Source organism: Macaca nemestrina, chromosome 5 (genome assembly GCF_043159975.1).
Source record: "Macaca nemestrina isolate mMacNem1 chromosome 5, mMacNem.hap1, whole genome shotgun sequence".
Lineage (NCBI taxonomy): Eukaryota > Metazoa > Chordata > Mammalia > Primates > Cercopithecidae > Macaca > Macaca nemestrina.
The window spans coordinates 48,690,164-48,705,790 of record NC_092129.1 but is presented as its reverse complement, the minus strand read 5'-3'; the positions used below and the strand labels follow the sequence as shown (position 1 = coordinate 48,705,790).

General features: G+C 40.2%; 1 protein-coding gene across 7 annotated transcripts in view; it reads right to left on the bottom strand.

Moving 5' to 3' along the window:
• Positions 1-15,627, bottom strand: part of LOC105465759 (phosphatase and actin regulator 2) — a 300,918-nt gene that overhangs the window by 67,370 nt on the left and 217,921 nt on the right. For 4 of the 7 annotated variants that reach the window (XM_071096527.1, XM_024787892.2, XM_011714341.3 and 1 more), the window contains exons 5-6: positions 10,259-10,498; positions 5,076-5,613 (exon numbers count right to left, since the gene is read on the bottom strand). In XM_071096527.1, the coding sequence (XP_070952628.1) occupies positions 5,076-5,613; positions 10,259-10,498 (778 nt within the window). The remainder of the gene's footprint in view (positions 1-5,075; positions 5,614-10,258; positions 10,499-15,627) is intronic. The other 3 variants (XM_071096528.1, XM_024787893.2, XM_071096529.1) reach the window with 1 other exon arrangement.

The following is a 15,627-nucleotide window of genomic DNA, read 5'->3' as shown; positions in this document are numbered from 1 at the left end:
TTTAGCCTGGTAAAAGTCTATGGTTTAAAGAGTTACTATTAATGTACAAAGATGGCCAATTTTCAAAGACTAGGCTAAAAAATATATAGTAACTTATGTAAAAACATCATAGCAAAAATAATGTAATCTTCATTTTAAGACACAAAGATTCCCCAAATTGCTTTCTGGTAAAAAGTTCTTCCAGTAATAAACATAGATAAACTTGATCAGAATAGGAGGTATTTAAAACCTTACGTTGTGGTTATAAACCTGAGTGAGCACTGTCAAAATTTTGTTTCTCACTTATCTGAAAAACCCAACAGACTACATTCTTGTTCTCAAAGAGGGAAATAGGAAATCTCATTTTTATTGTGTAAAATACATAACATAAAATTTGCCATTTTAACCATTTTTAAGTGTACAGTTCACTGACATTAGGCACATTCACGTTACTGTGTAACCATGACCACTGGCCATCTTCAGAACTTTCCATCTTCCCAAATTCAAATTCTACCCATTAAACAACTCCCCATAACCATTATCTCCCAGCTATTGGCAACTACCATTCTACTTTTTGTTTCTATAATTTGACTATTCTAAGCACCTTCTCTAAGAGAAATTATACAATGTTTGTCCTTTCATATGTAACATACTTCACTTAGCATAATATCTTCAAGGTTCCTTCATTCATATCGTAGCACGTGTGAAAATTTGCTTCCTTTTTAAGGCCGAATGATATTCCACTCTATGTAGATACCACATTTTGTTTATCCATTCATCAGTCAATAGACATTTTTGTGTTTTCACCTTTTGGCTATTGTGAAAAATACTGCTTTGAGGATCGGTGTACAAATTCAAGTGCCTGCTTTCAATTATTTTGGCTATATACATGAAAGTAGAATTGCTGGATCACATGGTAATTCTATGTTTAATTTTTTGAGGAACCACCATACTGTTTTCCACAGTGTGAAATCTCATCTTGAATAAGAGAAGATCTATTTTTATGGGAAAATTTTTCCACAGTCTGGGTTTTTAGTTGATTGCCACTGGAAGCCATTCTTGTTTGAATTGGCTGCCATTATGGGTGATCACAGCACATTTAAAATACACGCCAATTAGTAATATGTTCTGAATAACAGAACAAATTTGAGAGATGAGTCCTTTATTTGTTGGTGTCATTGTTCACTAATTAATTATCATATTGATTATTATTCCAATCTTACTATTTGTATGTCTCATGGTTTTCAAAGTGTCCAGCATACATCTACAATTTACAAGCATTCTATTGTATAAGGAGGGCAGATAACTTACAGTTCATGGAATCAAAGAAGGCCATGAATGAGTTGCCTAACCAAGGTAGCAAGTCTAGTCTAGAATCCAGACTGAAGACTCTTGGTCTACCTATTAAATTTTACATTTATGATACTATTATATTTTACACTTAATGAGTTATATTATGTTATAAATTATATCTGATGTTAAATATACTCCAAGTTTGTATAAATCAACTCATGACTTACCCCTTATTTTTCCCCCCTGGGTTCCTAGGCACACTGGACAATATAGTGCATTCTATAAATGTTTGTGGAAATGAACTGCACAAAGTAACCTTTTGGATATGGCCTCCAAATGGTCTTATTCGTTTTTACCTTATATTGTATCACACATATGTATTACTGATGAAGCTGCCCATGAATGGAAGCCTACCAAATAATTACTAGCCTGCCAGATGGGAAGAGAGGTAAGTATTTTTATACATAGCCACTTGTCTTCTTGAAAGTTTTGATATTTGTCTTCCAAACAGAAGTCTCTTCATAAAATGACAAGATTTTCACACATTAGTTGACTAAACATAACTCAGAGGGAAAGTTCTAAGTAAAGCAAGTGAATAAGAGCCAGATAGTCTAATCCAAATATCCACTTGAAAAAGGCAGAAAGAATTTGGAAGGAAATTTGAGAGACTACTTACTCCAGGTTCATTAATTCAGGAGCAAACACAAACCATCCCTGTAGGATGAACTGAAACTTAAATTTTGAAGAATATACAGAGAAGAAAATCCTTATGGCCTCTTCTAGGAAATCATTATAACTACCTTGATGGACAGGAATATCTATTATAAGTAGCCTCAATGGCTAATGATGTCCTAAGCTCACTCCCTCTGATTATAGTCCCAGTAGGAAAAAAGAGCTGATACATACCTCTTTGGTCTGACAGTTCTTCATATACTTGAGATGAAGACTGATATTAAGCCCCTAGTATGTTGTGTGGTGCTTAGCACAATAAAATGCACTCCTTAAATATTTGTGGAAATGAACGGGATAGTCAGGCCACCTTTGGATGTGAGCTCTCTAAGTGTTTAAGACTATATCAGGAAGCACTTTACATGTTGCACCTTATTCTTTAGTATATTGAACAATAATCCCATATACCCAATCTAGTTTCCAGAAATTCAGATGTTACTTTAAACATTATACTTCCTGCACACATCAGACAATATTTTAGTAAAAGCTAGTCTCAACTATATTGCCTTGCTCACTTTTGTATCCTTGGTGCTTAGTACAGTGCCCAGCACAGAAAAGGCAATCAAATAATATATGCTGTAAGAATGAATATTCAGTTCTAATGGCTGCAAATGATCGCAATGTTGGAAAATACTCAGTATAGTTAAATGAAGACGTTTGCTATATACTGGAAGTATTAAGAATGCTGCTAGGGTTTGAATGTGTCCCTCAGAATTCATGGGTTAAAATTTAATCCCAGCTGTGTGTGGTGGCTCATGCCTGTAGTCCCAGCACTTTGGAAGGCCGAGGCAGGTGGATCACAAGGTCAGGAGTTGGAGACCAGCCTGGCCTATATGGTGAAACCCCATCTCTACTAAAAATAGAAAAATTAGCCAGGCGTGATGGCAGGTGCCTGTAGTCCTAGCTACTGGGGAGGCTGAGGCAGAAGAATAGCTTGAACCTGGGAGGCGGAGGTTGAGGTGAGCCGAGATCATGCCACTGTACTCCAGCCTGGGTGATAGAGCAAGACTCCATCTCAAAAACAAAAAACAAAACAAAACAAAACACAAAAGAAAAAACTTCATCCTCAGTGCGAAAGTGTTGAGACGTAGGGCCTAGTGGGAGGTGTTTAAGTCATGAAGGCTCTGCCCTCATGAATAGATTAATGCCATTTTAAAAAGGGCTCACAGGGGTAGGTTCACTTTGTTGTGCTCTCTGCCCTTCCACCTCCCACCATGTGATGACATGGAAAGAAGATGCTTGCCAAATGCTGCTGCCTTGATCTTGGACTTCCCAGCCCCTAGGACTGTGAGCCAATATTCTAATCATTGTAAATTACCCAGTCACAGGTACTCTATTACAGCAGCACAAAATGTCCTAAGAAAGACACCATAACCATTCATTTCAATAAATCCTGTTTTCCCATATCTTTTATTAGAATGTCAAACAAAGAGAATAAATTAATTTGTAATCTGACATTTATTTTTTCTTGGCTGTCCTTCAAATATTGGTGCTCAAAGTGACTTAAAAAAAAACCAAAGAAACTAACAGAACAGAAATGGCAGTAGAAGTAGAAGCCATTGCTTTGGAAAACATGAAATTATTCATTCAGAGCATGGAATTGGGTATGCTTTCTGGCTTCACCACCACCAACTGGGCAGTCTGGTGCAAACTATTTTAGCTCTCTCAGTGCCAGTTTTCTTATCTATAAAACAGGGATACTTTTGGGAAGACTTGTATAAATAAAATGATAATACATGTACAGTGCTTAGTTCCTGACATTAAATGAATATTCAATAAATAAAGGTTATTATCATTAGCAATTAATTTAAGTTGATATTTTAGTCTCTTGATCAAAACCAACCTAACTAATGGAATAATTTTTTTTAACTCTAACATGACAGATTGTTTTGAAAGAGAACCTTTTACATGATTTGAAGAATGAATACAGGTTTTGTTCTTAGACATAGGAGCAAAAAGCCAGGATGCAAGTGCTCTAAGCCATTGCTAGACAGAATTTATCATTGCGTCTACTATACGTTGACAGCCATCTATCCCTTCATACCTGTGTGACAGGGCTAATATGCTTTATTTACCTGTAAGTAGAATATTTGTAGGACTTTGTGAGTGATGAAATGCAAAGAATGAAAGAGAATGAGGACCCTTGGATGAACCCCAGGTTTCCAGTTTGGGCAACTGGGTGATGGTAAAGCAATTAACCCACCAACTGGATGAGGGTGAGGTAACATGGAGTTCCTTGGCCCATTTTGTTCAGGTACCTTCTTAAATGAAACGATGACTACCTGAGCACTATCTTTTATCTTCCATTATACTCTATAAAATCTAGCAACAGGGTCATCTTATCTTCAATGCTGCTTCCACAATGTTAAAGTAGGCTGACTTTATCTATAATGATCTTAAATCCCTTTTTTATTTTCTTTCAACAATTCAATGAGCATCCTTTGTATGCCTATGGCATATCAGACTCTGGTCTGGTTGCTGGGCACACAGAGGTATATAAGACATGTTGGCTAATTCTCTCCCACAGGGTTGTCTAAGTATAGTAGACACACCAACCAATTCTGTGTAGAAGTATCGAATGGCTTCACAGAGGACATAACATTTAAGTTGGGTGGGAATTTAAAGGAACAAGAAAGGGGACAACTCTACTGCTGGAGGAAAAAAGAGTTCACATTTGAGAGTTCTATTCTGATCTTCTTTATGTTCTTGGAGAAGGGGAAGGCTTAGTAACTTATTGACATGAGTGGGTGAGCACACTGGTAAAGTGGTAAAGATTTAAAATAAGCACTGAAAGGAAAGAGAAGGGAACTGTGGACTGCTGAGCAGTGCTGAAGCAGGTTCTAACTGTACTTGAAAACACTGATCTCAGCTCTACCAATGTAATTTTCTCCAGCAGCCCTATGCATTCTCAGGGCAGGGTTCTGACAAAGCAATGGTTGCATCACATGTATGCCCACCTAACACTCAGTAGATTAAATTAGAAAAGAAAGCAAACCCGGTTGCTTTATTTCCAACAGAATATATTAGTGAACTTTAGTTCTCAGATAAAATAGGGGGTTTGTTCCCCAACTCACCATTTTGCATTTTCTCTGTTAACACTTAAGCCAGTGCCTGAGTAGAGAGTGGTTCTGTTTTTTGGCTCTTCAGCCCAAAGAAGCTGACTTGGGTCTAAGGCAGAGACGGGCAGGTCAGCTCCAACGCTGACCAGGACAACTGGAGTGTCGGAGGCAGTAATGCACTGATCTTCAAGAGGGAGAGTGGGGGCCGGAGGAGAAGGTGCTGGAGCCACAGGGGGTGGAGGGACCACGGACTTGGATTTGCCTGTGTTCTGCTCCTCAGCTCCAGGGACAGTCTGTTCAAGTTTGAGACTCTCCACTCCCATCTCTGAAGGCTCTCCTTTAAGGTCGGCTATGCCAGAAGTGGTTGTGTCTGAGGACAGACGAGAAGTCGTTGGCTGCTTGCCAGTTTTTTTCTTGCCCTTGGTGGTCCCCACTGTCCCTGTTTTGCTAGCAACTGTCTCCTTTGAAGCTTTGGGACGAGATGAGGTGGATGAAGTGGATGGCGAAGTTGATGCTTTAGAGCCAGTTGTTTTTTTTGAATGAGAGGAGCCAGCTACAATAGAGAGACTTTGCATTAAAAAATCAAAGAATACAAGGCTTTTAAAAATAAAGTTACCGAGGTGTAACTGTCAATAACATTTAAAATGTTCCCATTAAAATTTGTTGAATAAATGAGTAAGAGAAAATAGGCTAATCATGATAATGGTCTTGTCTTCTGCCCCTCCCTTCCTCCAATCCAGCAAGAAGCAAGTGATGTTTATGGCAAAACTTGGAGGAACAAGAGCCCTCTGTGTTCTCCCACCTTTAGTCTTTAGCTGAGCCAGCCAAAGGGAGAATCCTCTGCTCCTTGTCTATGGGTCACTTGAAAAAAGCCTGGTATGCTCTCAAGAAGGAATGTTATGGTGTGTAGAGGACAGACAGCAGCAGCTAGCTGGGTGTAGCACACAATTGGGCTCATTATAAATTATACACGTTCTATGCTGTCTTTCTAGGAATAGAGTGGTGGCCTGTATTCAGAAGAGACTGGGGTATATATCCAGCTCCTTTCTGGGTCAAAAACAAAATCACTCATCTTACTGCTAAAAGAGTAAAACTCAAACCAGCTGTTTCAGTAGCTCCAGAGAAGAAAGCTTGCTATGCTGGCCTCTACTTCTATCTGTAGTAGAGATGGGGCAAAGGGAAAACTCATGGCCACACAGGAAAGGTACACTCCCTTCAAAACATCAAAAGGTCAGAAAAAACCTTTTTTACAAAATATGTTTACATGGGTTGCTCCTTCTTTTTTTTTCTTTTCTTTTTTTTTTTTTTTTTTTTTTTTGAGATAAGGTCTTGCTCTGTTGCCCAGGCTGGAGTTCAATGGTGCAATATTGGCTCACTGCAACTTCTACCTCCTGGTCTCAAGTGATCCTCCTGCCTCAGCCTCCTGAGTAGCTGGGACTACAGGTGTGTACCACCATATCTGGGTAATTTTTAATGCATTTTTGTTAAGACAGGGTTTTGTCATGTTGCCCAGGCTGGTCTTGAACTCCTGGGCTCAAGGGATCCACCCATCTTGACCTCCCAAAGTGAGAGGCTTTGGTGGCTCCAAAGAATTACAGGCATGAGCCACTATGTCTGATCCTAAATAATGTGAAGGGAAAGAATATCATTCTCAGGTCTTCTGACCCCACCTTTGCAAATGTGATCTTCCTTAATGCTTAAGTTCCAAGAAGGTCTTCATTGAAGGATCGCTATGGTATATTTGCCTACTTCCGGATAGGGCACCCTCAATCAAAACAGTTTCAGAGCAAAAAGATTAACTACTCTTTTCTTCATGTCATCTTAGTAAATATATGATGATAAAATAAACTCCTATGAGAATACTCTTTTCTTTCATGACCTATAAATTTATCCTAATGGCTTTTTCTGTTATAATGTTGTGTGTTCCTTCTTTTCATAAAGGCTTAAACTATCTTTCATAGAATGATTAGAAAATATCTTGTTAGCATTGTGAAGCCAATCTATACTATATACAGATGTTATTATAACTTACCTCCGGTTATGACTTTATTGAAGTCAATTGGGAGGATGAAGAGATGAAGAATAAATGAAAGAATAGACAATGAGATGTAAGACTTCATTAATTCTGATTAGGCTGATACTAAAGAAGCCAGTCTCATTTAGTGACAGGTTCCAGGCTTAAAAGGAATCCCTATGGTTTGGGGGTCTTTATTGTTTAAGACATACATACCTAGAATTCTTCTTCCCCAAATCTAGACCTGTTAATACATCTTTATAGAAAACAACCTTCCCTAGCCTTGAAGTCAAATTCATTAAGTACACTCCCTCAATCTAAGTCCATTCTACATTTACGTTTCACAACAAAGACATTAAGGATTCGGTGCCTAACCTTGTTCAATTATTTTCTTAGGTAAGTTAAACAGAATCCTTTCCATGTATCAATTCTAATAATTTGTTAAAGAAAATTCTTTTTTTTTTTTTTTTTTTTTGAGACAGAGTCTCATTCTGTCACCCAGTCTGGAGTGCAGTGGCACAATCTCGGCTCACTGCAACCTCTGCCTCCTGGGTTCAAGTGATTCTCCTGCCTCAGCCTCCCAAATAGCTGGGATTACAGGTGCCCACCACCATGCCTGAGCAATTTTTGTATTTTTAGTAGAGATGGGGTTTTACCATGTTGTACAGGCTGGTCTCGAACTCCTGACCTCAGGTTTTCCGCCCACCTCGGCCTCCCAAAGTGCTGGGATTACAGGCGTGAGGCACAATGCCTGGCCGAGAAAATTCTTTCATCATTAACAGAAAAGTTGATTTTAGTTTGGCTTGAGGAAAAAGACATTTTTTTTTCACTGCCCAGAGTGCGAATTCAAGCCACCTTATAGTTTTTCTTAAAGAATCTTCTTAAATAACAGGTCTTTGTTGAGATCAAACATGTTGCTTAAGTTACCTTGAATAAAGGTCATGATTAAAAAAAAAGCCGCCTCTCCTCAGTTAAGTACTTTTGTTGTTAATAATGTGTATCAATGAGAAACAAAAATCAAGGAGATTTTACCCTACGTCTCTGGCAAAGAAGTTGATGTTCTAAAATCAGTATTTAGGTAGCTACAGGTCTATACTAACTTAGTAATAGAGAAAGAATCTTAACTTATGGTTGTTTTAAGAACTTAAATCACTGGACTGAACATCAAGAGTAGCATTTAAACAAACTTTTCCAGAAGGTCCATATTATTCAAATAAAACAAAGTTACCATGCAGAAAGTTCTAAATGGTTACAAATGGAGTATCAGTAGGATCATAAAGGGATATTGTCAGTATTTGATAAAACGATCCTTACATGATGGGCTTGTTCATGTACTTAAATGCAACCCCTGTTTCTCTGTGATAGCCTCTGGAAAAGTCAGGCCTTTTACAGCACAATGAATAAAATGACTGCTATTCTCTTAGGAACATCATGAATGCCTAAATAAATCTTCAAGCAAAATATCTGGAAAAACCTCAGAATCATTTATGAAAGCTATCTCCTGTCCTTGTGTTAATCATCGGCTTTCTTCTGAGGCAAGTAAAGAGAGTCCGAGCCGAGTTCAGAGTGAGCCACTACCACATGGAGAATGGGAAAGTGGAGAAGTTAGTGCAAGACAGGAGCTTAATTTCCAATGACAAAGTGATTGTTCGGGGCTGTTCTTTAAGAAGAAGATCAGTGCCTGCCTCACTTTAAGCAATGCTCCTAGGGTTTGCTAGGAAGTCTGAAAAACACACACAGATCCCAGCAAACGGACACTGATGGGTGAGGACAGCTGGTCCCTGAGGAGATGGCCACTGGGCACTGTTGGCACATCATTCTGGGACATTTCAGTTTAGAGCTTATTAGAAGAGACCCAGACACTAAAGGTCAAAGGCAGGGTGTGAGGAGCACAGGGAGAGGGATGTCTATTGGCATTCAGAGATGTTATACTGTCAACAAAACCACTCTCTGAATTTGAGCATTAAGGTTATACATCATGAGGGGAAAAAGATCAACACCAAGGCGAATCCTGACAGTCAACTGCTAGCAAGTTGCTGTTGATTTTAAGGAAAATAAGATTTTTTTTTTGAGATGGAGTCTCGTTCTGTCACCCAGGCTGGAGTGCACTGGTGCAATCTCAGCTTACTGCAACTTCTGCCTCCTTGGTTCAAGCAATTTTCCTGTCTCAGCCTCCTGAATAGCTGGGATTAGAGGTGTGCGCCACCACACCCAGCTAATTCTTGTATTTTTAGCAGAGACGGGGTTTCACCATGTTGACCAGGCTGGTCTTGAACTCCTGACCTCAAGTGATCGACCCGCATCAGCCTCCCAAAGTGCTGGGATTACAGGTGTGAGCCACTGGGTCTGGCCTGATTAATGTTCTTTTAAAAGATAAATGACATGGTAGACATCTTTATTCCTCTTCACTAAAAAAATGGGAGTTTCTACTTTGCATTAAGCGTATCTAATTGTAAAGCAAAGCTGGATACATAGTGCATGAAGTTATTGCAGGTCACTCAAACATCCACTGGTGATGTGTAATAGTAACTTATAACCACATGACACCAGGATGTTTTGCCTTAGAGCACACAAGTCTACAGGGGAGGTGTGGAACATGGAGAGTGTAACTTTCCATTCCACTGAAATAGTCTTCACTGCAGTAGAAAGTGGTGCAGTGCAGCTGAAACAAGTGACATGAACCCTTTGTCATTTATCAGAAGGGAGATGACTATGGATGCTGAGGATTTAACACATTAACATCCAGCAAATATATCAAAGTTATAACTGTCACTTTTTTATATGCAAACCTAAGATATTTTGAAAGAAAATCCAAGCCAAAAAGCCACCCATAAACTCATATAGGTAGAAGGTCAGTCAATGTCTAAATAATGTTATATCAGATCATTGACATTCATCAGGCATACTACTCCCAGTATCCTTCAACTGGTGCTGATAGTGGATATTCAAGATGAAACCAGCAGGTTCACTCAAAAACTAATGAGGTGAACTATTCAACGGGTTGACTTTCCTTTGGTAGAGAGCAACAAAGGAATCTCCTGGGCATTCTTTGTGTCAAAACTGAATCTGCTGGTGTAATGTCCTAAGACACCAAAAGCCCATCACACCTAGAAGAAACAATTAGCCCCATCCCAGAGCCAAGCACCCTAGAAGTGACCCCACAGGGCACTAGCGGCATACTCACCAGCCTCTCGGGTCGTGTTTCGGCTTGTTGGCTTGGGTGGAGGGTCGGGGGCCTGCTTACCAGGAGCCTTGGTATTTTTTTTAATGGGAGGCACTTCGTCACCTTTGTGGCTGGCCCCAGCAGTGGCCCCTTTTGGAGGCACAGGTGATTTTTTGGGTTTAGGTTTGGGTCTAGGCTTAGGAGGAGCAGAAGGAGGTAGAGCAGGAGCTGCCGGTGTTTCAGAGTGGTTTTCAGTGTTCTCTATAAATGAGAAAGTGAACAGAAGCAGACTGATACAGACACACACCATATAAACACGAGGAGCAAGACGTGACGATAGTGACACAAAGCGTGGCTGCTTGGCCCTTGGGAACCAGCATGGAGTTCTGCACCAGACAGAGCACAGTTTAGGATGAAAACAAAGGCTGAAAGACAAATTGAGAAGTGTTCTCAGGGTACATGAATCACCCTTTAATAAAACCGGGTTGTACAAACTACTTTGAAGATACTCGGTTGAGGATGTGTGTAAATTGTTTGCAAGTCAGGGGCCTCAGTTCTAGCCTTGGATCTGGGGTTGCTGGATGACGATGTGGGCGTGCAGTGCTACATTTAAATTGAACAAACAATGATTTGAGAAAGTTGAAGGCTGCTGGAGAGTGGCAGATGAACGCATTACAGTCACTGCTGTGGGGTGAGGACTGACAGCTGCAGTAACTGCTGGACTCATGGTTACCCTCAAGAACTCAAGCCAGATGCATCTGAAAGGGATCTGTGTTCAGTTTTGCTGTGGTCAAAACTCAGTTATTTTGTAAGCTAAGAGAGGCTCTACAGAATCTTTTACATGAGGCAACAATGCACTTTGGAATGAATCATCTTCTCCTAGCAAAATTTTCTAAAGCTTTCCCAGTACATTGGCAGCTTCCTGTTCTACAATAACTTCCTCTGCCCTTTCCTTCCTTTCTTTTCTTTTCTTTTTTTTTTTTTTTTTTTTGTGTGTGTGTGTGTGTGTGTATGAAAGAGAAGCTCAAAAAAAATTTTTTTTTTTTTTTTGAGATAGGGTCTCTCTCTGTCACCCAGGCTGGAGTGCAGTGGCATGATCATGGCTCACTGTAGCCTTGATACAAGTGGGCTACAGTGATAATCTAACCTCAGCCTCCTGTGTAGCTGAGACCACAGGTGTTTGCCACCACGCCCAGCTAAGTTTTGAATTTTTTGTAGAGATTGGGTTTTGCCATATTGCCGAAGCTGGTCTTGAACTCCTGGGCTCAAGTGAATTGCCCCCCCTTGGCCTCACAAAGTGTCAGGATTACAGGCATGAGACACCATGCCTGGCCTTTTCAAATGCTGTCACAACTATAGGTATAACTAGATGGTGCTGAATCGAAGAAATACTTAGGTCTCTTTTTTAATGTAAACCAAATAATTATTTTTGAAAGACAAAGGTGGCCGGCGCGGTGGCTCAGGCCTGTAATCCCAGCACTTTGGGAGGCTGAGACGGGTGGATCACAAGGTCAGGAGATCGAGACCATCCTGGCTAACGCAGTGAAACCCCGTCTCTACTAAAAAATACAAAAAGCTAGCCGGGCGAGGTGGCGGGCGCCTGTAGTCCCAGCTACTCGGGAGGCTGAGGCAGGAGAATGGCGTGAACCCGGGAGGCGGAGCTTGCAGTGAGCTGAGATCCGGCCACTGCACTCCAGCCCGGGTGACAGAGTGAGACTCCGTCTCAAAAAAAAAAAAAAAAAAAAAAAGAAAGACAAAGGCTAAAATTCATCCAAAACTCATCCCTAAGAACAGCAGCTCCTCACAAGGTTTTGTGTAACTGGAGGAGAAAGAGTATTAGTTTCTTGTTACTGAAAGACAGTGGAGATGCTGAAGGTTCATTCATATATTCACATCTGTATTCGTTCTAATAGTGGCTGATGAGAATTAAACTAAAATACCATTCTGGTCCAAAGAGCTAAGCAGCATTTCTTTTAAAATGGGGCACGATAAAAAACATTAAACCGTGTAAAGACAAGAACAAGCCTTAACCAAGTCTGTCCTCCTGTAATTGAATGATCAAGAAAGAGTTTTAATATTGTAATATATTGCATTTTATTATTACTTCTATTATTTTGTTCCTTATCCTAATAAGTGTGAAGTATGGAATTCTCTTTTTTCAACCACATTCCCCATCAATCCACATATATAATTGCATATGATGACTTCAGTTACAATAGGTAATCAATAAAGCTTTACTTTTAAAGTTCACCTTTGATGCTGCTTCAGCCACAAAATCCTCTCCTGTCACTGTGGCCCAAGTTGACTTCTTCTGCCTCTGAACTTACTTGGGCTTATTGTGTGAACCACTTACTCAACATTTATCAGAAGCTATTTTGTATTTTTGCCTTTCTGTTTATACATCTTGTCTCCTCAACTAAGCTGAGTATCATGTATATTAATAGTAATGGCCCTTTTAACTCAGCTGGTCTTAACCAGGCAAGTATAAATCACAAAAGTCAGGTTTGAAAATGATACAAGTTGATACACACCTAAAACATTTAATTTTGACTTAAAATATATAAATATACATTAACTTGTCAGTCTTCTGACATATGGCTGAAGTCTATTCTTTAAATACATCTTTGTAACTTTAGCCCCCAGCATAATACCATGAAGTATGGAGACTAAGCCCAATGGTATCATCCATAGTGAAAGTCAAACTGATCTGTAACACATGGCACCTTAATTCTCTTATATGCCACAAAATCCATTCATGTTTTATCCTCTCCCTTCATAGCACGTCACTGAGGGGTATTTTTCCTTTCTGTCTAAGGCTTAAAATTCTAAGGTATACAGGAAAGAATCCAGCTTCTGGGTTTGGGAAGGAGGAGATGGTTCACCAGATTGGTTGGCAATGACAAGACCTACTAGGGAGAAAATGAACACACTGCAAACAGACTTTCTCCTGGCTCCTTGGAGAATGCAGTCAACTCCTCTTGACTCTTTGAACTCTACCAACTATGTGTGAACATTTGTCATTCTGGTAATTCTTAAGTTATGTGTGTGCGTGTGTACATGCATGCACATGCAGGGACGTATGAGTATGCAAATAGCATAATTTTTTGACTGAATTATAAACTTCTGTCTGAAATTTAAAATTCCGTCGAACACACTGCTGTACACACTATGTCTATTCAACGAATGGGACTGACCGTCTAATAGTTATTGACACACACCTCAGTAGAAAACAGATGCTTTAGTTGCAGCTGGGAGGTAATGAATTAAGTCAAGTTGTATATTTTACACTTACCATGTGATCTGAAGACCTGATATAAACTGATGGCGTATAGGAGTATTATCATTTCAAGAGAAGGTTAAGAAAGTCTGCCTAGTCATTCTGGCTTGATAAGGACGCTAGGCTTCCCAGCAATGACGTCTGGAAAACAAGCTGTTTCCCATACTTCCAGGCTTGGCTCCTTTGGACACTGGAAGGTTTGAGTTCAAGGATACTCAGAACAAGGCTGGGGCTGCATGTGGTCTTCACCCTGCCTAGAATGCAATTCTCACCCAATTCCTCTGCTTCATTTGACTACCTCCTTCTTGTTTCCTTCATGTCTTAGTCTGTAAATATCTTCCTCCCAGAACCAATGTTTGTCCTTGCTGTGAGCTCCCTTGGGTTGCTGTGCTCAGGCCTTCTATGGTACTTCGCATCTTGCATTGCAATTGCCTGTTTGCATTCTGGTCTCCTCACAGGTCACGCTCTTAGGGCAAAGGCCATTTTTCATTTACCACTCTTTTCCTGGCCCCTAGTAGAGTCTCACCCATGGTAGACCTTCACTATTTGTGGAACAAGTAAGTGTCCACCACTTGTTATTTCACTGAAGATTTTTTTATAATAGCTTAATAAAAATAATGTCAAGCAAGATTTCTTGTAAGAGTCTTATAAGATTTTATAAGAATTCTTATAAGATTATTATTATTTTCTTTTCTTGAGACTGGCTGTCACCCAGGCTGGAGTGCAATGGTGCCTGACCTCAGCTCACTGCAACCTCCTCCTCCTGGGTTCAAGCAATTCTCTCTGTCTCAGCTTCCCAGTAGCTGGGATTACAGGTGCTCACCACCACGCCCAGCTATTTTTGTATTTTTAGTACGGATGGGGCTTCGCCATGATGGCCAGGCTGGTATTAAACTCCTGACCTCAGGTGATCTTCCCGCCTTGGCCTCCCAAAGTGCTGGGATTACAGGTGTGAGCCAAAAGATTTCTTATATTTAATACCAAGTTTTGTTTAACAGGGAGCAAGTCAGTTTTTCTGCTCTTATATATATAAAGGCACTTACTGAGAAAGAATAATGGGAGACCAAGAGCCCCAAAGACCTTAAGGAAGAAGTCTCTATCTAGTATTAGGCAGAGGAGGCCCAAGACCACCATACCAACTACAGAATCAGGTGCCTTCAGGAGCCCCAGAAACGCCCAGAGGGCCTGGGTGGAATCTACTCACAGAGCAAGTGTGAAGGACACCATGTGCCATTTGTTTTGCTTTCTTTGACGGTGATGTTTCAAATATTAAAGTATTGAGATACTGTCTTATGAAGAGATATAATACACATCTAGCGCTCTAAAGGCAGATGATATGGTTTTGCAAATATAAGCAAATAGATGACAGAATGCTCTTGAATAAGTTGGCTTCATGCAGGAGGAAAGGGAGCACTGTATCCCAAAATAAAGGGTGAATTAAGATCGTGGGATGGTGGGATTTGCATGGTAGTGAGCTCACACAAGCAGTGAGACCAAAAGAGGAGCAGAGGCAAAAGTGAAGCTTGAGTTGGTCTTCAGAATTAAAAATGTGTTTTTCTAGAGAAATAAATTGTTACTTTTGTCATAAGGCATTTTCTAATTAACATAATACACTGTAATATTAGTTATGCGTGACATTCTTTTCAGTCTCAGGAAGTGGCTTCTATACCTAGTGCTTCTCCTGTGGCTCTGGTGTGTTCTTTCCACACAGGAGAGAGCCGCACTGCCTCATTAGTGGTATGTCAGCATCCAGCACTCCCAGCTCCTTCCTCATGTACTACTAACCAAGCAAGAGGCTCTCTTGGACCTTATCAGACAAGGAAGAATTGAATGTACTAAGTCTAAGTAAAGAAAAACATCTCTCAACTATTCATGGACCCATAGATCTGCTATCTTCTTTCAAGAACATCAAGGTCTGTTGGTTAATTCATATAAAACTGTCGGGAACTTTTTATTATGTTGATAAGGGAAACACTTCCTTTGATGTCTGGCCAGTCCAGTGACGAATACCCTGCACGGACCAGGCACCAGAGATGGCACTGTTACGTAATACAGGATGCGATTCTGGGATGTGAGAAGGCTGCCAGGGACAAACCACAGATGGATTTGAAAT